Source organism: Alosa alosa, chromosome 10, assembly GCF_017589495.1.
Source record: "Alosa alosa isolate M-15738 ecotype Scorff River chromosome 10, AALO_Geno_1.1, whole genome shotgun sequence".
Taxonomy (NCBI): domain Eukaryota; kingdom Metazoa; phylum Chordata; class Actinopteri; order Clupeiformes; family Clupeidae; genus Alosa; species Alosa alosa.
This window is the reverse complement of record NC_063198.1, coordinates 9887970-9909990: the sequence shown is the minus strand read 5'-3', so window position 1 is coordinate 9909990 and position 22021 is coordinate 9887970. Positions and strand designations below refer to the sequence as shown.

Below are 22021 nucleotides of genomic sequence, written 5' to 3'. Positions count from 1 at the left end.
CTGTCAGAACTTTATAAATGAAGGGTTTGTGGTTCTCTACTTACCTGCATGTTTCTTTTCTCTACTTGTTTTTTATATATATTGATTTACGCTATAGATTTGGTAATTATTTTAACTTTATTTAAAGAGGAAATTAAAGTCTTTTTAGATGTGTCCAACCAAATGTAAAAAAACAACCCTGAAACCTGTATGTGTACTGTATGTATGATTGAAATGTTTGAAACACAAATGTGTGTATAAACCATTATATAAGCAACGTATCTGCCCGTGTGTTTATTTTACCCTTGTATTACACTATGCAACCTCTGTTGAAATCATTATTTGCATCAGACTCCACAACCAATTTCATTTATCCTTTTCAGTTCTCAGACTTGCACTTACACCAGAAGAACTCTACAGCTCTACAGGAGTATATGGGGTGGTGGTAGCATAGTGGTTAAGAAGCTGGCCTAGCATGCAGTAGCCTGAAAAGTTGTGGGTTGTGGGCTCTGGGGACAATGGGCCGGTAAAATGACATGTGATTTTGGATATAAGCGTCTGCTAAATGAATAAATTGTGTCACTTGAACATTTTTTGAGCATTTTGGACAAGAAGACAATATTTCAGACCACCAAAACTGTTTTTATTTACAATATGTAAACAGTCGTGAGGACGCCTCACAGGAAAATATACATGTACAGTCAACAACAGAACCCAGTGGCTTGTGGATGAACAACAGCATTAAAACTAAAGGAAGTATTCACAGGCCACTGAACCAGGTAGTGGAAGTCTCCTGGGTCATACATGACAGGTGCCTGCCCGGCGTTGGTCTCTGGTGGCGAAGCATTCAAGCAGGATGTCAGGAGAAGCTGTGAAGGAGCAGGCAGTATCACGCAATCATCATGACTAAGGCCCAATCCAAACCCCCACAGAGTCAGCTCTGTGAGTTTGTCACATTGTGTTCTGAATCGCATTGCACATTAAATCAAATGTTTATGTCGTCATGTCATTAGCATTCATGGAATCGGGTCTCTTCAAAGTAGTAGACACAAACATTGGCCTACAGTGGTCCGTATGTGACATTCTTGACTATGGGTCCCCGCCTATTCAGTGTGCAAACGTAAGGTAATATAGTGAGCAGAAATGGCAAAGGTCCTTAAGCAGGTCTAGCTGGGGTGCTGCATAAAATAAGCATACAAATGTTCATTCTTATAGTTAAAAATTCTGTGGAATTTCTCGCAAGTCACTTTTATTTGCTGACCCCAATGGTGAATATGACAACATTAACAAAAGCAATGTATTCAAGGTTAACTGATTGCAAATCTCACCAGTATGCTGCAGGCGTTCCCCTTGCATTGTCTCATTTGGCAAACATTCTTTTTGTGTAAACGCGGATAATAATTTAACTTAAATAAGTGTGATGCAAAGGAAAGGGAAAGAAAGTACGCTGGCTACAGTATAAAAATAATGCACTCTCGTTCATGCCCGGGTATGCAATCCTACTCTTGCCACCACAGAAAGGCTGATAGACACAGATTGTACAAATGGAGGGAAACAAAGAACAGAGATGTTCTCTTCGTGGCAATATTCACAGTGAAGATATTTCCATCCAGATTAAAAATGGCCGAGCAAAGTTCTACTTTTAGATCTTCAGAGGATGGGAGGATTCTTTTCAGCATAACTGAAGTCAAAGAAAAGCAGCCTTGGGGTTCCAAGAGAACAGGTTGAAAACAGAAACATCTGGTTCAAAACAAACAAACAAACAAAAACAAACAATTAAAAACATATTTTCTGTAGTGAACAAATAGACTGTAGTTTCTTCTTCTTTTCTTTACAGTACAGAGATTAAGTGCTGTTCCTCAGGGGAAGGGAGTGCTACGCCAAGCTGACGGTCACACTGTCTTTGCCCTTCTCCAGGTCCGAGTTCGGCTGCGTGCCCGCCATCGACGCCCCCTCTTTGGGGGAGTTGTGTGTACTGCCTGGCTGACCGCACACCTTCGCAGGGGTGTCTGTGCACTGCTCTGTCTCGGGCTCCTGCTGGGAGGCGGTGGCTGCACGTAAACAAACAAACAAACAAACAAAGGCAAATAAACACATGGACAAACCATCATGAGGGTAAAGCTCTGTTTGGAGGCGTTTGCTATCTAAACGACGATATGGTAATTACATCGGTCTGGCATTTGTTATGTGGGTGGGAGAAGCAGTTTCTTAAGCATATACTTGTCCGGGAGTGCTTAGCAAGCTAGTAGATACACAGTACTGGCAAAAGATTTGTTATTATCAAATAAGTAATCACATGTGTTTGTAGGTTTGGAGACAGACACTAAACACTGTCAGAATTGCAGAGAAGTAACGTTATAACATATAAACTGATCTGGGCCTTAAGTCGATTTAAATGGAAAATTACTTGTGTCATCCATCATAATTCATGTCACAAAATGAACAAACAACAAAAATGCAACTGCTACCCCTGGAGCAAAAAGAATATTTGGATTGAGAAAGGATCAGGCTATTTTTTTCTTTGAAAGAATCAGGTTGTCAGTCGAAGTTAAGTGACCCTTATTCACATGAATCACTCTGATCAAGATGCCTGCTTACTCCTTGTGAACACTTATACTATCAGTGACACCACTGTGGCATATTGGTGTCACATCATTAAAGGTTTTATGTGTGGGAAATGTAGGTTAAACTGTTAAAAAATTATCAAGAAATGTCAAGGCCATTCAAATTCTACACCTAAGCACCATTAAAGGCTGATGATGTGTGTGTTGAATTAGTGGTGAGTAGTAGAGGTGGTGCAGTGGATCTGGAGCAGGGGAAAGAGATGAGCGTGTGTGTGTGTGGAGAGAAGTGAGGGTGTGTGTGTGGAGTGAGGTGAGGGTGTGTGTGTGGAGAGAGGTGTGGGTGTGTGTGGAGAGAGGTGAGGGTGTGTGTGTGTGTGGAGAGAAGTAAGGGTGTGTGTGGCACTGTGGAGAAAGGTGAGGGTGTGATGCTATAGAGGTGAGGGTGTGTGTGGAGAGAGCTGAGGGTGTGGAACAGTAGAGTGAGGTGGGGGTTTGGGCCTGGAGAGGACAGGGTGTATGTGGGTGTGTGGAGTAAGGTGAGGAGGTGAGGCTGTCAGAGATGGAAGAAGTACACAATTCCTTTACTTAGGTGAAAGTACTGATACACCTTGTCAAATATTACTCCAATACAAGTGAAAGTTGCAAAGTCAAAATTTAACTTGAGTTGAAGTACAGAAGTACTTGCTTTTAAAAATATTTCATTTTCGTTCAGTTGTGAAGACATACCATACTGAATGACAAAAATAATAGTCTGCTTGCATGATTATCGTGCTACATGCTGTTTCAAACACAGCTTTGGGAGTGTATAATGACTAAGAATGTAGTGCAGCATCATATTTGGGGACATTGTGCACTATGGCTCCAGGCATCCCAAAGTGCTTGGAGGATAATGCACTGTAGTTCTGCACTTGTGTGACAATAAGTGGGGATTAGGAGACATTTTGCCAAAGCTTACCATTAGTACCATTGTACCGAAGCTTAACATTAGTGTTTCATTGTGGCCAGGTTCAGTATCCCATGTTTGTAACTTGGTCTTTTGTCAACTTTGGATTTTACAGTAGGCTACTTGACGACGTGGACTAACTCAGACATTTCTCCACGTTCATCAGCTAGCTAGCTGGCAAATAAGCCAAGCTAAGCAGCAGTTGGAATGGTTATTCAAGAACTGAGTGAAGTGATTTGAGTTGTGTTAAATATTAATGTTGGGTGGGAGAATATAGATACAATTTGCTTGTTTTATTGGTGAAAAGGACCATCTCGTGGGGACTCATGGGCTTTTTTGTATTTCGAGACCAGGAAATACAATCTCATCTCTACACTGCTCATCACAAAGCTTTAAGATAACGCAGGAAAGAAGCAAGTGTCTTAGTGCTCGAAGCGTTACACAATATATTTTCCCATATCTCTGAGACAAGTTGGGGCAGTTTCATGTCTCTGTTGCTCTGCTGAGTTTCGGGCAGGGGAGTACATGATGTCAGAATCGCCAAGTATCTTGTAGGGGCTGTTTTTAGTTGTGTGCTTGAAGTTTACTTATTTTTGACATAACTCACCTCAAATGCATTAAAACAAAAGTAACAAGCCAGTTCTGAAAAATTAAGGAGTGGAAAGTACAAATGTTTCTGTGAAAATGTAGGGGAATAAAGTAAAAAGTTGTTAGAAAAATAAATACTTAAGTAAAGTACAGATACCTGAAAATGCTACTTCGGTACAGTGCTTAGGTGTTTGTACTTTGTTACTTCCCATCTCTGGTGGCTATGGGGAGAGGTGAGGCTGTGGAGCAGTGGAGTGAGGTAAAGGTGTGGGTCTGTGGAGAGGAGAGGGTGTATATGGGTGTGTGGAGTAAGGTGAGGGTGTGGGTGTGTGGAGAGAGTGGAGGGTGTGGGTGTATGGAGAGAGGTGAGGGTGTATGTGGGTGTGTGGGGAGAGGTGAGGGTGTATGTATTAAGTATAAGTATATAGTATAAGTATATGTACTTTTTTGATCCCGTGAGGGAAATTTGGTCTCTGCATTTAACCCAATCGGTGAATTAGTGAAACACAAACAGCACACAGTGAACACACAGTGAGGTGAAGCACACACTAATCCCAAGCGCAGTGAGCTGCCTGTCCCAACGGGCTTCGGGGGAGCAGTGAGGGGTTAGGTGCCTTGCTCAAGGGCACTTCAGCCGCGGCCCACTAGTCGGGGCTCGAAGCGGCAACCCTCCGGTTATAAGTCCAGAGTGCTAACCAGTGGGCCACGGCTGCCCTTATGTGGGTGTGTAGGGAGGGTGTATGAGGGACTGTAGAGAGAGGTGAGGGTGTGTGTGGGACTGTAGAGAGAGGTTAGTGTGTGGGATAGTGGGGGGAGAGAGGTGAGAGGGTGTTTAGAGCTGTATTCAGGGGCAACCGTACCCGACTGTGTGCAGGACTTCATGTGCTCGGGCCAGTGGGCTTGCTGGCAGGGGTAGTCGCAGTAGCTGGTGTTCCAGCAGCAGTAGAAGATGGCCTCCTTGCGGCAGTTGGCGCACCACTGCTTCTTCTTGGTCTCGTCCACGGCCTGCTGCTTCTCCACCTCCATCTGCTTCTTCACCTCCGCCACCAGCCGCTCACGCTCCTGCTCCAGGCTCTGACGCATCTCTGCCATGGTCAGCTCTGTGGCGCAACATACACACACACACACACACACACACACACACACACACACACACACACACACACGTGTGTGCACACACAGGAACGCACACACATGAACATGCAGACACACACAAACACATACAGAAGAAAAAACAGACAAATAGGCTTAAGTAATGTAACCACAGACATACATACCTATTCACAAACAATTCCTGCTGATAATGTCATGACTACACAAGACACAGTTAGACTGAAGATGCTATCTTCCACTGGTAACGCTGGCATTCACATTTGTCTAGCACATTTTAGGCTTGGCCCAGCAGATAGATAGATGGATAGATAGATACTTTATTGATCCCCAAGGGGAAATTCAAGGTCTCGGTAGCATACAGACACACAGCATGCACTTACAGCAGAAAAAGTTATAATATAAATATTTTAAAAAAGCATCACAGAGTGAGTGTCCCTTTCCGAAACTAGTTACTACACCCTCTCCTTAGCCACATGCGCTCCGTTTGGGCGTTCATGTGTAGTGGTCCGCCATATTAAGGGCCATCCGAAACCAATAATTGTTAAGTGACCGCACCCGAGGGGGAGTGGATAGGGGCCAGTTTGGGAAAGGGTTAGAGTGTCCATCCCCTGGTCCAGTGGTTTTCAACCAGTGGTCCGTGAGGACATTGCTGGTGGTCCGTGACCATGGATTCAGTAATGTAGTTGCAATGTGAGAATCAGTATTTTTTATTCAGTGGTGGTCCTGGCGTTAAGTAATTAGTCAGAATGGTGGTCCCTGGTTCACAATCAGTTGAAAACCCCTGGCCTGGTCATTTCTGCTTACCCAGGTTGTGCTTCATCTCCGAGAGCTCCTGCTGATGTAGCCACTGCAGTTTCTCAATCTCAATCCTCAGCCGCCGGATCTAGAGATCACAGTGTCACATAATGTTTGAGAGTACATTGTGCGCATATTGCTGTAGCTTCATGGTATGTATTAGGCTTGTAAAGAACACATGCAGCTAACTCCTCAGAGACTTGTTTAAAACACTTAATGGAGATATGTGACCAAAACAGCCTCTAATGGCATAAACTGATTCAAATGTCCAGAGGTTTACCATTAAGTGTGTTTGTTATTCAGGAAAATTATTTATTTCATTAAGATCACTGCAGTCTTCAGATCCTCCATTGGGATCTGTCTGGGTGTTGCAAATAAGCATTGATCTTAAATATATAAATAGAGGCAGAGACAGCTTCAGCGCCTGAAAGTGCCATACACAACTCTCAGCGATTTTATACATAAACCCTTTAGATTTAAGACACACTTACCTCTGCTATTGTGTTGCCTGAGGTGCTCTTGGACAAGTCATTGTAGATCTCAGTCATGGTCCCCTTGATTGCATCCATTATCTGTTGAAATACAGATACAGATACAGTCCAGGTTACATCAGCATATATATAGGAGGAAAGTTGTCAACACAACACACCACATCACAACACAACACAAAATGGACAGCTGTTTGTTTCTCCTGGTGTAGTGAAGCACGTGGCAGTTTGCACAGGTGTCCTTCCTCTACCTTCCCCTATCTTGTGGCCTTATTTTAAGAGTGGGGAAAGTTAGGCAAAGTGCTTCTGCTAGACTGGGCTGTCCACCCCTGCTGTTGTGTAAACAACAGAGTAGGACATGCTTGGCTTTGGCTTGCTAGTTGTATTCTGGAGTTGCAGCAAACCCTCCAAATGCAGAACAGCTTAAATATAGATGCAGCTTTAAAATGCAGCTCTTCTTATCTGGTTGTTCTTTTCACCTTACATTGATTGTTTTTATACCTCTGAAATCTGCACACAGTTGCTTCATACAGCATGTATCTTATTTGAAACTTCATACAGATGCTGATAAAGACCAGTCAACCCTTCCACAGAACTGTAAAGCACAGAAAACCCATGACACTAATCCCTGCTGATCTTTACTGCACATAATCCAATCAGCATGAAGGCCATGTGATCATCTGGAGAGATGGCCTCCACAGAACAGTCCTCTGAATGATGAAATAAATCATGCAGGGCTTTGAGACTATGACTCTTGTGGCCTCTTCTACTTGTACTTCTACTATCTACCGGTACTTTTGCATTCAGTCGACTATCTACTTTTGCACATTCATTTGTTTTTTTTATCTGAAGGAATTTACTGTATATTAGCATAGCTCTATTTGAGCAAATTGGGAGTGCTGTTTACCTTGGTTGTGTATTTGGCGATATCGGCCGCCTGGTCGGCTGAGGCAGTGGGGATGTGCAGGTCGGTTGCCACGACAGCAGGAGACGAGGATGAGGAGGAGCTGCTCATGGAGCCGCCAGGTGTCGCTGTGGCGATGGCCACAGATACTGGGGAGGTGGTCACCAAGGTAACAGAGGACGTGGAGACGCTGTGGGGGGACTCCTTCTGCTGGACTGCTGCAACAAATCAAAAATATGAAGCAAGCGTGCTTTAGGAGAAAAGGTGGACAGTTGTCCTCCATCAGGTAGCTCACAATGCATCCTTGAGAACCAAGGTCAACCAAAACAAACAGGCCAAATGAGGAGAAACCAAATGGGTAATGGGAAACTACATGGTGACATTCAATACAATGAAATATTTATATCTAATATAGATTATCTAATAACGCAGGTGTGTAGTATCAGTATTGCACAGTATCGCACCTTTAACAGCCTGTCGTGTCTGATAGCGCGTGCTGGATGATGCTTGCTGAGCCCCAGATGTGGATAAGACCTGCTGCTGCTGCTGGCTGCGTTGGGGCTGCGTCTGCACCTGTGCCTGCACCTGCGCTGGAGTCTGTGGCGTCTGCGCCGGAGTCTGCGGCGTCTGCGCTTGTGGCTGCCCGCTCTGCTGCTGCCGCTGCACCTTCTGCATGTGCCACTTCTGCGACGACGTCTGGAACTTGGCCGTGGGGTTCCACACCACCGCACGCTGCACCACGGGCACCGTCTCCCGTGGCAGCAGCGGCCGCTGCTTCTTCACCGCGGCGACCGGCGCCACCGGGGAGGACGCAGAGGCGGCGGAGGAGGTGGTGGTGGTGGAGGAGGTGGAGGCAGAAGCGGAACCTGGGAGAGGGGTGGAGGAGGAGAGGAGCGCCGTGGGGAAGGAGAGGATGCTGGGAGGGGTGGGCGCAGAAGGCTGGGCGAGGTCTTTGGGACCCGGCGAAGAGCAGACTGGGGTGTTTTGTTGAGACGGTGTTACCGCACTAGTGGTGATGGGGGCTTTACCTGTGGTGGAGACAACACAAAACATCAAAGTGGTCAAAAAACAGCCCAGGCCACAGGCACTTCTGCAGCTTTGTCAAGACTAAGACTAAACTGGCTCAACATGTTTACATTGTTTACAGTTTATTATGGACCATTTACTGTATTCTAAGTATTCTGTATTCTGAATGTTTTAAGAAGAACTTTATGGCTATTCTGTGTCAGACATATGTGGAAAAATCCTAAGTGGTCAGTAGTCAGCTCAGTGTTTTCAGAAGTACCATCTGACTTGGCGGCGGTGCTGGCCTCTTTAAGCGCCGAGGCTGCGGCCGACTCTCTCCTGCTTCTCTTCCTCTCTCTTCCTCCCTGCTCGTCCCCCAGGTCGATGACCAGCTCCCTCTCCGAGTCGGAGTCCATGTCTGCGTTCAGTGTCGGAGGCGGCCGTCCTTCCTCCGAGCCTCTGGGCTTGTCCCGGGCCAGCGGGGACTCCGGCGGCGCTGCTTTGGGTCTCTCGGGGGCGTCCTTCTCGGCGTCGGACCCCTGCTTGTCTTTGCCCGCGGGGTCTTCGGGACCAGCCTTGGCTGCAGGCTCTGATTTGGGCACTGAGGTTGACCCCGACCCCGACCCTGCTGACGACGCCCCCCCGTCCGGACTACTCTTCTCCTGCTCCTCGGCGGGAGGTGAGGTTGTCGAAGTCGATGCCTTCGTCGTCTTCTTCTTGGACGCGTCCTTCTCGGGCTTGTTGGAGCCCGTGCCGCCGGACTCTTGGCCCTCCTTGCCGGGCTTTTGCTCGTCGTCGCTGGCGTACTCGCTGTCGCTCGAGTCCGACTTGTCCGACTCCTCCGAGTCCTCCACGCCCTTGTACACATCCTCAGAGATCTCATTGATGCCTGTGGAGCAGAGGCTGACACTAATGCAAAGCCTACATAGGAAACCCAGTGCCTTTCACATTACACATTAGCAAATTCCTGAACTTGCTTAGTGAATGGAGAAATTATAGGCAGAATAAACAACAAGTTAGGACTTTTACTTTAAATTTGTCAAGCGGAAGATTCGCTCTTTGTGAAAAAGAACTTGCACTGTCTCGTAGTGAGTTTGAAGGCTATTTGCATTTATTAATGTAGTAGATGCTTTCATTCAGACGACAGTACAGTACAGTACAGTAGAGTAGTCATCATCAGTAGCCTACAGTATGTGTACTCCCTCCCTTGTTCTACCTCCATGTCTACCAGATGCACCACGGGAACGTTTTCAGCGCTCTCACTCACCCAGCTGGGCCTTGCAGTTCTCGATGGTCTTGTCGAGGTTAAGCTGGAAGCGGCTCCGGATCTGCCTCTTGGGGGAGGTAAGTAGGGGTGGCGCTCCCTGCTGCTGCTGCTGCTGCTGCACGCTCTCGCTCAGCTCCTTCAGGTCCATCTCCGCCTTACTGCGGTCTGAAAGCAAACAGGAATTCACCTCTTTGTTTTCAAACAGGAATTCACCTCTTTGTTTCACCTCTATTACACTCATTTGATACAGAGGTGGAAATCTCTGGCTTCAGAAAGTAGGTCCTGCCACGTATGAGTTTTAGCAAGTCCTACCATGTATTAGTTTAACATGTGCACTTCACACAGATTTCACTAATTAGCTGAGCTACCTGGTTGAACCAGAGACTTTCTAATGAGGAGACACAGCACTCAAAAAATCCTCCATAGAAATGCATGGGGTTTGGCTGGTGTTGCAGGTGAGGCTGTCAAGAAACACCACAATCGATTTATGTTTCTAACTTTTTAAAACATTTTAAAACTTTAAACTTTAAAAAGCAAAGGGGGATGATATTGAGGCTGACATTACAAGAATTGCCTAATCAGACTAGAAAGCACCTTCTTTCTTTTGAGATCTAATTTTCTAAGTGGTTAGTCCAGCCCCTGAAGAATCCATCTGTTGTGAAAAGGTCTGGTTGTGTGTATCTGTCGACATATTCACTAAATGTGGGCTACACCAAGTTGCTTTGAATAAAACTGTATGTCTATCAGCTCTCAAACTTGCTTTGAATAAAGTTATCATTTTCTCACCCTCTACTCACTTTTGTTTTATCACTTTCATTATTTTTTATGCCACATATGAGTTTTAGCAAGTCCTACCATGTATTAGTTTAACATGTGCACTTCACACAGATTTCACTAATTAGCTGAGCTACCTGGTTGAACCAGAGACTTTCTAATGAGGAGCCACAGCACTCAAAAAATCCTCCATAGAAATGCATGGGGTTAGTTTGTAACGCCAATATTTGTCTACACATATCCCGCCCCTTCCACGGAAAAAAAGTCGACAAGTGAGTACATTGTGCCAATCACGTGTTGTGATCTCGCAGATGGAGCAAGGTTGGTGTCGTGAAGCCTTGCGCACGTGCATTTCTTCCTAAATAGATGCCCGATAAGTGCCCAAAAAGCGTTACAATATGGCCGCCAAGTGGAGGGACTTGCCTAAAAGGACTTTGGTTCAACTAATTAAGTTGTGCTAATTAGAATTCACTGGATTAGTGAATGGTTGGAACAAATTCAGTGGAAGGAAATCTCGAAACTGGTAGTACACTATATCTTGCAAGCTATAGGCAGGAGATTTTTTTCCGGAGCTCACCGAGGTTGAGGTTCAAGATGCTGCCTGTAGCAGGGGCCTTCTCCTGCTTGACCGTTGCGGATGGTGCTTGAGAGTGGAATGGTTTTGGGCTGTCCAGGAGGATGCCTGTAGCACCTGGCTTGGCTGGTGTTGCAGGTGAGGCTGTCAAGAAACACCACGATCGATTTATGTTTCTAACTTTTTAAAACATTTTAAAACTTTAAACTTTAAAAAGCAAAGGGGGATGTTATTGAGGCTGACATTACAAGAATTGCCTAATCAGACTAGAAAGCACCTTCTTTCTTTTGAGATCTAATTTTCTAAGTGGTTAGTCCAGCCCCTGAAGAATCCATCTGTTGTGAAAAGGTGTGGTTGTGTGTATCTGTCGACATATTCACTAAATGTGGGCTACACCAAGTTGCTTTGAATAAAACTGTATGTCTGTCAGCTCTCAAACTTGCTTTGAATAAAGTTATCATTTTCTCACCCTCTATTCACTTTTGTTTTATCACTTTCATTATTTTTTATTAAGAATTTATTAATATTTTTCATTTAGACGTTATTCTGTCTTTAGTCTGACCTGACTGTAATAATTAAGAGTACCTGTGCAGTCTTGAGATTCCTCTCCGGTACTGTAGTGTCCAGGGGGGGCTCTGGCCTGGCCGCCCTTCTCTGTCCCTTCCTGCTCCCCGTCAGAGCCTGTGTGGGCCGACGAGTTCGTGCTCATTGGAGAACGAGGCATGTCCGTCACCGAGATCCGCCTCCCGGCGGGCGCGCTCATGCCCCCTCCTGCTCCGCTGCCACTGCTGGACAACATGCTCTTGCCCAGGATCATCTTGGGAGAGGCGGTCATGTCAAAGTTGAACTTGATCTTCTCCTGCTTCTCTGGCTTGACGGAGCCCGCCGCCGGGTTGGATGGGTCCAGCAGCATCTGGAACTGGTTGTCGGGCGTGTACGGCGTGCGGAAAGGAGCGTAGTTGAAGACGCCGAACTTCTTGCGGATATTCTCCACGTAGACCTCCATCTCTTGCATGGCGCTGTTGAAAATGCTCTTGGTCTTCTTCACAGAGAAGGGAATCTCTTTGGACATGAGGTAGCAGTTGTTGATAGGTACCCATGCCCTAATGAAGGAGAGGATCTTAGTAAATGTCAAGCAGACCTTTTTCCCCCAACATAAGGTCTAGTGCATTTATATGACATATTAATATTAGGTAAATATTTACATTCATACCTAAATTGATAGTATCAATCAATAAGACTCGAATTTATCCTGTGGCATCAGTAATCTGTTAAACATATTAAATGTGTTTCTCTCTCACCTGTCATGTTGACCAAAGAAGCGAGCATCCACCTGTCCATCTTTGTCTCGCAGAGCTTTTGCTGGCCAGAAAGGGAATCCCTTCAGTTTGGCCCAAACCAGAGGATGGGGGTTACTCTACACAGGGCCAAAGTATATATTAGAAATATCTTAAAGAGGGTTTTCGTTTTCTTACAAAACCACTACACTCTCAACCTGTACTTTGCCTGTTCTAATAATAACCTATAAGAATTCTACAAAATGTTTTCTAAAATGCTCAATGTTGGATCTGGTCTGAGAAGAATTTAAGGTGAAGTAAGGCATACAAAAATGTAATTACCCATCATAAAGAGGGCACACAAATGGCAGATAAACAAATGAACACTCCCAATGGAAGCAGAGGTGTTATGGTCGAACAGGACACTTACACAAGGCTCACAAAACCAGTTGTCTCTCTTCTGGCATGCTGACAGGTAGCACTCTGGACACACTTCAATCTCGTTCATCTGCCAGGGAGGAAGGGGTTGACATTTCACATCATGCGTTACAGATACACTATAACTTGTTACAGATACACTATAACTTAGGAGATTGTGGGCCCTAACTAAAATACTGGGCAAAGTGTAAAGCCTAAAGCAGGGGTCTCCAACATTTTTTCCTCCGAGAGCTTTGACAAAATGGACATGGTCGAGAGCTTTTATGTTAGTACTTGTATGCCATGTATTCACATAGCTGATCTCCACCCAAAACCGCTGAATAAGATTTGTATGTGTTTTATAGGTTCCTTTCAACTCATTTACCTTCTCTTTTTGTAGACTGTGAATTTGATTTCATAGGAATTTTAACATGTTTCCCAAGTGACTGGGTTATCAGATTTATGAGCATCTTCCTCAAACCTTTTGGAGAGCTACTTAGAAACAGTTGGGGAGCTACCTAAAGTCTAATTAAAGCTTGCTTATTTCACAATGCAAGTAGGACGCTCCATTGACTTAAATGGGATTTCCCAAAGTTCTACCGGTCATTAATTTCGTCTAAGGACCTCTAAATAATGACCGCTGTCAATAGCAACGGATTTCCATTCAACAGTGAAGGTAGAGAGTTGATCAGCTGTGTTCTAAAGAACGTTTGAATCAAGTTCAGCGTGTGTTGCGAACTATTTGTTTCTCAGCAAAAGCCACAACGGTAATGGTAACAAATAAATGTAAAGAGACATATTGTGGAGTTTATTTTTTCGTTTTGACAAGTAGCCGTACAGTATAATAAGCGGGATAATGTATAGAACGCCGGTCATTGTTGGGAAAATAAGTCCAGGCAGGGCGAACCGGACCCCTATTTGCAAATGCAATACGATGAGAACGATCCTACGCACCAACAACGGTGGGTTAGCCAAAAGCTGTCTCACGCCACATGATGCCGTCAGTTCATGCACAAGAACTTTGCTCACACACTGACTTCGAACACCATTGAAATTAGGGGCCATTGTGTCTCTATATCTCTGCACATCCTAAAACATGTCCTTTTTTTTGGAACACTCAAGATTCCAACTGGGAGAGGGGAATTCTGCTTTCAGGTCTTTGAGGGGCGAGGAGCTTGGGGGCAAAATGAAGTCGTCTAATTACAGGTTTGCAATGCAGGGTAGTGAATTGTGGTATTTCCCTCTCAGTCATCACTGTCATAACAGTAACAGCAGATATTGATGTCTATGTACTAAATACATCATGTGATACATGCGTTATTGTAAATACGCAATGAATTAGACATCATATCAACAACCCTTAAAGACACTTACCTCATGTTCACAAATTCGTACAATGACTTTAGCAGTAGCTGTGAGTTTGTGATTGCCTGTAGGAATAGGAACACAGAAAGCATATCCTGTCATCCACGATGCTGTCAAGTGAAGGGGTTTTCCATGTTTTTAAACCGTCAACATGACATTCATTCACTAACCTCCATTGTAAATTATACAGTTGTGCAAAATCCACTTGACATCCGCTAAGAAGGCCTCAGTGCATCCGTACATTTTCTTTTTGATGTTCTGAGGGAAAATTGCCAATAGAAAAGGTCAATGGGTTAAATATGTCAATGTGTTAACAAACAGGTTGACAAGGAGTACAAGGCGCATGTGTGAAGTTATAAAACAGGGTAAGTTACAAACAGGTTGACGTCAGCCAATTCATTTAGCATGAGATGTCAGTGGAGTGTGAGTGGAGTGTGGAGTTTCTGCTGACCTTCTCCAGTGTGCAGAGGTCCATGGGGTGGAAGATGTACTCAGCGTAGTCTGGATGCTGTTCCAGGGACACTGGCTTCTGAAAGGGCTCAGTCTGAAACACACACACACACACAGCCTCAAAGTTATCTAACATGTCAAAAACAAACACATGGCATTGTTACTTCCACCATCACCCAACACACACACGCACACACACACACACAACCAAGCTACACAGTCAAACTGATGATGAAGAAACAACAAAAACCCAGACGACTAAAACAACCCCACTCAGAACATGTTAAACAGAGAGGGCGTAGAGGCGGTGGGGGTTTAGGAGTGGGGGCACAGAAAAATAGAGAGAGACTTGAAAAATGCACACAGGCCACACAGGAAGGGCGGGGTAAGGGGCGGGGGAATGGGGTTGAGGGGGGGTGCTGTTTTACCCAATTATAAGCCTTTCTCTGCGAAGTAGTAGCGTGTGGGGAGTGAGATGAGGAGCGAGGCTGGTCCTGTAAGAGAACAGAGGGGGCAGCTATATCCTCACCAATCCACAGCCCCCCCACCCACTACCACCCCTTCCGCCCACCACACTCCCTCTAGCGCTGGCGTTGACCAGAACAGAGCCCTTGGCTAGTTCCTGTACGGAACTCCTCTACTGAAGCCGTGGCAAGCAGAACCTTTTGTTCTGGCTATGCTGAGGAGAGACGTAAAGGTGTAGTAAGATTCAAAGTGCATCGAGTTCTTGGTCTCATAATCTAACAGGTGGAAAGATAGCAAGGCTGGAAAAAAAAAAAAACAGTTTTGCTTTTTTTTTTTTACTCTTTAAACTCTCCACCTGAAGTTTCCATCTAGGGTGTTTATTCGCCAGGAAAAAGAGTAGCTCCACAAAGGAAATTATTCCAGATGGGACAACAAACAAATGGCTATATTATGATTCCTGATTTTACTGGGCTCACAGGAAAACATTCAGCACTGCCCAGACCCAGACGGTGCAAAGAGGTTTTGGAGAATCTGAGAAGGACCTTCCCAGAGCTCTCCTTTTACCAGCACGGTCTCTTCAGCCATGCAATATTCAGCATCTGGATAAATGTTATTATTTGCCGAATGTAAGTGTTATTGCCAAGCAAAATGCCAAGGACAAGGGCTATTGGAATGTGTGGTGTTTTGGTCCCAAAACAACAGTACTCACATAAAAAAGGTCATTGGCAGAAACATCAAACAAAAGTGGATTCTTTTGTTTAGCCACATGTCAGTGAACATACTGGTCCAATCTGTACATGCTATACAGTGATAACTTAGTCAGAACTGACAGCTCATATCAGATGCTCTTCTGGACGTCAAAAAAAAGAAGATAGAGAGAGAGAGAGAGAGAGAGAGAGAGAGAGAGAGAGAGAAGGGAATAGAGAGAAAAAGTAAAAGAGAGAGAAAAGAAAGAAAAAAGGAATAGAGAGAAAGTGAGAGAGATAGAGAGAGAAAGTACTTACACCCGGCTGCTTCATCTTCTGCAGAGCGAACTTAAGCAGGTAAGACAGCTGGTCTAACGTTAGCATGGTCATGGCCTTACTCTGAGTCTCTATGCATTCTGCTACAGTGATTTTCTGAGAAGGAAAAGGAGGACACAGAAAGGAGGAGAGCACACTGTGTTTACACTGTACAGAACACCACCTTCTCATCATCACTCTAATTCTGATACACTTGTGACCCTAAAAAGGGTAGTTGGCATTACAAATTAAGAATTACTATATTAATATAGCCCAAAACCGAACTGACTAGTAGTACAACAATTAAAATATTGACTGCAGAACTTTGACTAAATATTTCAGCACTTTAAAGTGATATGAACCGAGTACCGGTATTTAGGATTAACTGCCTACTATTCTAGTATTTTTTCAATGTATTTTGTTTACAAATAATGTGGACAGTTAACGTCTAAGGTATAGATTAATTCACATGAACTACTATGTACTTACATTACTATAAACTACTGGTTCATTTAATGTCAAAGCGGTAGCTAAATGGAAATCTTTCCTGCCCCAACCCCCTGCACCCCGAGCAGCCGACAGGGCCGCCCCTCAGCCCCCACAGCGCCACACAGCTCCAGAGGCTGGCTGCGGTGTGTGAGAGAGTGAGAGAGTACCTCACACTCGGGGCAGAACCAGTCGCCCTCGGGCTCTGCTGCTAGTTTCAGGCACTTAGCGTGGTACACACGCGGGCACAGCTCACAGCAGAGCACCTGGCCCTCGCGGTGGCACACCCAGCAGTAGAAGTCGTTGCGGCCGTCCTGCGGTACAACATCAACAGGGTCTGTGGTGAGTGCTGGCTGCTTCACATAGTAAAAGGGACCATGTCTTAGCTCAGACTGAAATGCAGGCAAGAGAAACACAAAAGGGGTTCGGGTTTCAAAACACACGCATGTGAGATTTCACACAGGCAAACACAGCTGGGCAGAGAAATAAAATATTAAACAAAGCATTATATACTACAATACACACACACACACACACACATGCATAGTAAAATGAATACAGGTGCCACACAGGGATGCAGCGCTTGTCTTTAATACATTACTGTATGATATAATAAAATATTTTAATATATATATATATATATATATATATATATATATATATAGAATTGTAGTACCACATTAGTAATATACTGTACCAAATAGTAATAATAAATAAAATTGTACAGTAAAAACATGTTGCCCATACTTTAAAATATGGATGTGCAATGTCTTTATTCCTTAATCATGCAAAATATGATAGGGACCACAGTAACAGTGAGCTAGAGTAAGAAGCAGGTTGGTCCGTTTCAAAACCCCAAAATAGAGTACTCTATTGCAAGGACCCTAATGTAGCATATTCTGCTAGTCTGTAGTCTGCTTCACACAAGAAGTCAATAGATTATTTGATGACTGGCCATGCTGGACTTGCTAGCATTGAATGTGCAATGTCATAGAAAAACAGTCCTCACACTTCTCCTTCATCGCAGACAATATGCGAGCTAATGTTAAGTTAAATAAGTTGTGGATGTTTTCCACAACTTGAGTGCTTTCTTTGCTTTCCTTCCAGCGAGAAGTAGCGTTTGATTAATAGATATTGGGCAGATACTCGGAGTCTGTTTAACTGCCTTGATTGAGTGCACACAGGCTCCAGAGTTTTGCTTTGTAATGCTGGTCCTCTTAAGTCTCCATAATTACACTGCCTGATAATCAGTTAAAAGGCTAACATGAGAACTGAATTAGGAGTGCATGGCGTGTTGACTCAATAGCGGTGTCTGTATCGTGACCATTTGTATGTTTTTACAATATCTTCAGTCTTTTTGATTTTGGCCTGGCTGTTTGGCCAAGTCAAAGTAGTACAAACAAATCTATGCCACTTAGAGCCATGCCATGTAAGACATGTTTTCAACAACTGATCACAGTTCATGAAAGTGAAGACTTCATGAACTCTGGCACTTAACCCCAAGCTGCCCCTGCAATGTGCATCTGTAAGTCGCTTTGGATACAAGCATCAGTGTGGATACAAGTAAAAAGTTAAAGCTACCATGCAACCCAAAGACAATTTGCCAAGACGAGCCTACATTTTCTGTTCAAACTATTCAGTAGCCAAAATGCCATCCACCTGCCACTAAACAACTCATTCCTGAGACAGTTCCTGTTCTATAGGGATTTTGCAAGGGATTTTGGGTGAGCACTGTCAAGAATACAAAGTCCCAAAGGAACACAAACGCATGACATATGAGTCAACCAGATCATGTAAGGGAGCTGTTTCCTGTGCAGCTATTATCACACAGCCATGAGAAGCCTGAGGTAATTGGGGAGTAATACCCTGTAATACCCTTCAGCTATGGGTCTGACACATCTTTGACTGTCTCTAGGAAACTGTTCTCTGTAGACTGTTCTCTATTTGGAACAGAGAAAGTAATCTAAGTTGGCAACAGCATCTGACAAAAAATTATGTTTCAAGCACCGTCTCAAACATGCAACCATGCATCAAGCGCAAACTAAAATATTTGTGACTCATTGTAAAAATTCAATTTCAAATTCAAATTCACAACCAGAGAGAATCAGCTCTATTAAATACATTGTGTGTGTGTGTGTGTGTGTGTGTGTGATTTTGTGTGTTTTTGTATAGTCCAAAATGGGGTGGGATCCGGTGCTGCACCTGGTCTTTGCTGCTGTTCACTGCCCCTGGCTTCTTCTTCTTCTTCATGGGGCTTGGGGAGGTCTCTGATGGAGAGTGTCCATTGGATGAGTGAGGAGGGCTGGGCACCTTGCGCTTCTGGGCAGTCCGATCCACTGACCCAGACTCAACACCTGCAACTGAACCCACCCAATCCAGGTCAGAATTGATGACACTGTTGGACTTAGGTCAAATTTTGATAAATATGGATGAAGGTGACAAAAAATGTTAGGTTAAGCCTACAGCTTTTACATACTACAAGCTATGTACACATGTACCCCACGATTGGTCCATCCAGAGCGACAGCTCATTCAGCCATCCAATCATAGAGAGAATTTGCCTGTTTGGAACAAGTCTTCCTGTGCTGCATGCTTTCCGTTTTACACCAATATTCTGAAAGCAACCCACTTATGCGAGGGTCTGAGGCTAATAGATAACCACCTAGAGTTAGCATTCACCTAGAGTTAGCATTCGAATGACCCCCATTTATTTTGCTGGTTTTTGACATCAAATAACTTTACATCTAAAGCATTGCATCTGTACCTTTATGTGACCATTGCTATTCTTCAGAGAAACATTAACACTGTATGACTGGCTCTCAGAGAAACATTAACACTGTATGACTGGCTCAACTACCTTGTATTTCCTATTATGGCCCTGTTTTTGTGAGACTTGCTCAAAGTCGTGTCATGTCATGTCAAAAGTCATGTCATGAACCTGCTACTTTCTGTCACACAGGACAAAAATAACCTTGCAGGGAATCTGGCGAAAGGCCCATGTGAGAGGGCATAAACTAGAGGGAAGCATTGGAAAAAAGCTATTCAGTGAAGTTTTGTTAGACTGGCAGAACAGTTACCAAAAGCTCCACTTTAACTCTAGCCACTCATAATTTTCTGTATGCAGCTATTAAACCTTTTTTCAGCCCACTGCTCAACGTCACATCTATGTCACCAAACTGAGCTGAGGCTGGGCGCTGCCCAACAGGAAACTGGTTCAAACCTGCTTCACTTCTCTCCAATAAGACCAACAGAGTGGCTTTGTCCATTTCTTTTCATGTCCATGACCTTACCCTGCCTTTGCATCACTGATTGAACTCAACAGTAGTACACTATTGTTGGTAACGTAAACACATCCGAGTTCCATTCATATGAACACTATGTAAAAGCAGGCCTCGGTGTTTGGCTGTTGGTCAACTGGCACACTCCAAAAAGCAGGTAGTCCTTGACCGAGTTAAGCAGCAATGTAGGCCAGGCTGTGTTTGCAGTGCTCCTTGAGAGGACACATCAATGCTGCAAGCCTGACTGATATTCTGACCATTTGAATATAGTAATCATCATGGTACTGACCACTACTGTAACCTTTTACCTCAGAATACGTGTGCAGTATCCCAGATAGCAAGAGGCTGGCGGACCACTGTCGGTCCATTGGGGGCATAGCTGGCGGTCCACTGGCATTTTGCTCATTGGTTCTCTGGCGGTCCACTGACGGGTTGCAGACAAATTGCCCAATATATTGCCACTATTGGTCTAAAATCTTTTTAATTTGTTCAGTTATGCTCCATATTTTTCCATCATTTTATTAACTTTTCTTAATATTAGGTTAAGTTAAATTTAAAGAGATGGTGGTCCAATGGCGGACCACAAGTGGCACGCCACTGGCAGCATACCACCAGCAGTCCGCTATCTGCCAATCTGATTTTGCTATCTGGGATGTAGTACAGTCATATGGTGTTTCGGAAACAGCCTAAGCTGTGGTGTAGAAAATAAATAGACAGTAAAGAATGATCTTTGATCTCTCACCTTTGGATCGTGTTGAAATCTCCATCCCCTCAACAGCATCCGACTCCACTTTCACCTCCTCCTCTGCCAAACTACAAGCAAAAACAGAGGCCTTGACAAGTTGCTAATGTATTCAATTCATGTCATGTAGCTGAGCATGGATCTGATCTACTGGCAGCATTGTGACATTGTTGGTGGTGTGATTTGGTTTGTTACTATAGTTTCAATTGAGTAGAATAGTCCATTGAATTGCAAGGAAAAAGAAACAGTCACACCAAAAGGCATATCATTCCAACAACTCTAAAGTTGTAGCTTGCTAAGCTAGCATCATCTATCTCTATAAAGAGTTTGCTATTTCACAGACTTCACCCAGATATTATGCCACAAGCTGACAGAACTCATGTGTTACTTCATGGGTCTCACATCTACATGACATCCAGATAGCATTAGTCATCACTGTACAGGCATGAAGTGCAACTGAGTTAGCCATAGCAGGAGATACTCACTGTTGCACACTTTTAATTAGTTAGTTGTTGCAAAATGATTAGCTAATATAAAATGCAATCACACATTTACATTTAAAGCATTATAACATGCACTATTATAGTTTAGGTGGTGTCAGGTGAGACCACATGCATCCTAGCAGGAAAAAGGCCATTAGCTGTGCTACAACATCTAATGCTGCTGAGTTGGCTGAATTTGTAGATTAGCGGTGGTAGCTATAGCTGGTTTATTTCCCAATTTGCATGAATTTACAGTAGCCTACACCTTTTTAGGGTGTGTCTCAATACACCACTTTCAGTTTATTAAAGATGAAAATCCATTTTTAATCCATTTCTTATAAACACCTGTTTAAAACTGAAATCCTTGACTTGTAATCATCCCTACCAAGAAGCACAGAAAAAAGTAAAATTCTCAAATTTGACACAGAGACCTCTAGAATATTGTTAGCCATGCCATGCTGTTCCCTTCTTGACAGTGGGCCACTAACTGCTGGTCTATTTTTGAATTGACATTTAAAAGTGAATCCAATCTCAAATCAGGGCTGCTTCCTGATTTACCTTCAGCAGAGAGAAAATCAAAATGTGAGAGATATTGTCAAAGATGGTTGATTACGAAGATACTTCCTGAGAGGCCATTTACTGTCCCTGGAAATGTATGCAAATAGGGTAGCAGTAGTACACACCCTGCATCCCCCATTTATGCAGTGATCGGGCTCCCTTTTTAACATTGAGGTCTATGGCAGAATCCAAGAATTTCCCAGAATTTGTCAAAGCCTTATTTTTCTGAGCAATGGATGCACATTTCGGACACGGTATCATGATCTCCAAACCCTCCTCCCCATTTCAGGAGAATGTCGTGACAGTCGGGAGAAAATCAACATGAAGGCACACCAAGTTTGTTTTGTACTCCGGCTTCTGTCTGGCATGGAACCGAGGCGTTCAAACGTCAGTCATACGTCAGTGACACGCCCCTGTGCAGGCGGGGACTGAACCAGAGCCCATCTCTGACTGAAGTCTACTTTGCCCTCATAGACATGAACTAGGACGACCCATCTTGCTACGCAT

The 22021-nt window shown here is 44.1% G+C and overlaps 1 protein-coding gene across 9 annotated transcripts in view; it reads right to left on the bottom strand.

The window, feature by feature from the left end:
- Positions 1-600: 600 nt before the first annotated feature.
- Positions 601-22021, bottom strand: part of zmynd8 (zinc finger, MYND-type containing 8) — a 29153-nt gene continuing 7732 nt past the window's right edge. For 5 of the 9 annotated variants that reach the window (XM_048255804.1, XM_048255807.1, XM_048255810.1 and 2 more), the window contains exons 2-21: positions 20475-20545; positions 18658-18815; positions 16626-16847; positions 15973-16086; positions 14932-14997; positions 14505-14597; positions 14224-14311; positions 14063-14118; positions 12702-12779; positions 12296-12411; positions 11580-12097; positions 10998-11138; positions 9647-9811; positions 8660-9268; positions 7839-8402; positions 7378-7592; positions 6474-6554; positions 5992-6070; positions 4935-5174; positions 601-2030 (exon numbers count right to left, since the gene is read on the bottom strand). In XM_048255804.1, the coding sequence (XP_048111761.1) occupies positions 1855-2030; positions 4935-5174; positions 5992-6070; positions 6474-6554; positions 7378-7592; positions 7839-8402; positions 8660-9268; positions 9647-9811; positions 10998-11138; positions 11580-12097; positions 12296-12411; positions 12702-12779; positions 14063-14118; positions 14224-14311; positions 14505-14597; positions 14932-14997; positions 15973-16086; positions 16626-16847; positions 18658-18815; positions 20475-20545 (3850 nt within the window). In that variant the 3' untranslated portion in view covers positions 601-1854. The remainder of the gene's footprint in view (positions 2031-4934; positions 5175-5991; positions 6071-6473; positions 6555-7377; positions 7593-7838; positions 8403-8659; positions 9269-9646; positions 9812-10997; positions 11139-11579; positions 12098-12295; positions 12412-12701; positions 12780-14062; positions 14119-14223; positions 14312-14504; positions 14598-14931; positions 14998-15972; positions 16087-16625; positions 16848-18657; positions 18816-20474; positions 20546-22021) is intronic. The other 4 variants (XM_048255808.1, XM_048255813.1, XM_048255805.1 and 1 more) reach the window with 3 other exon arrangements.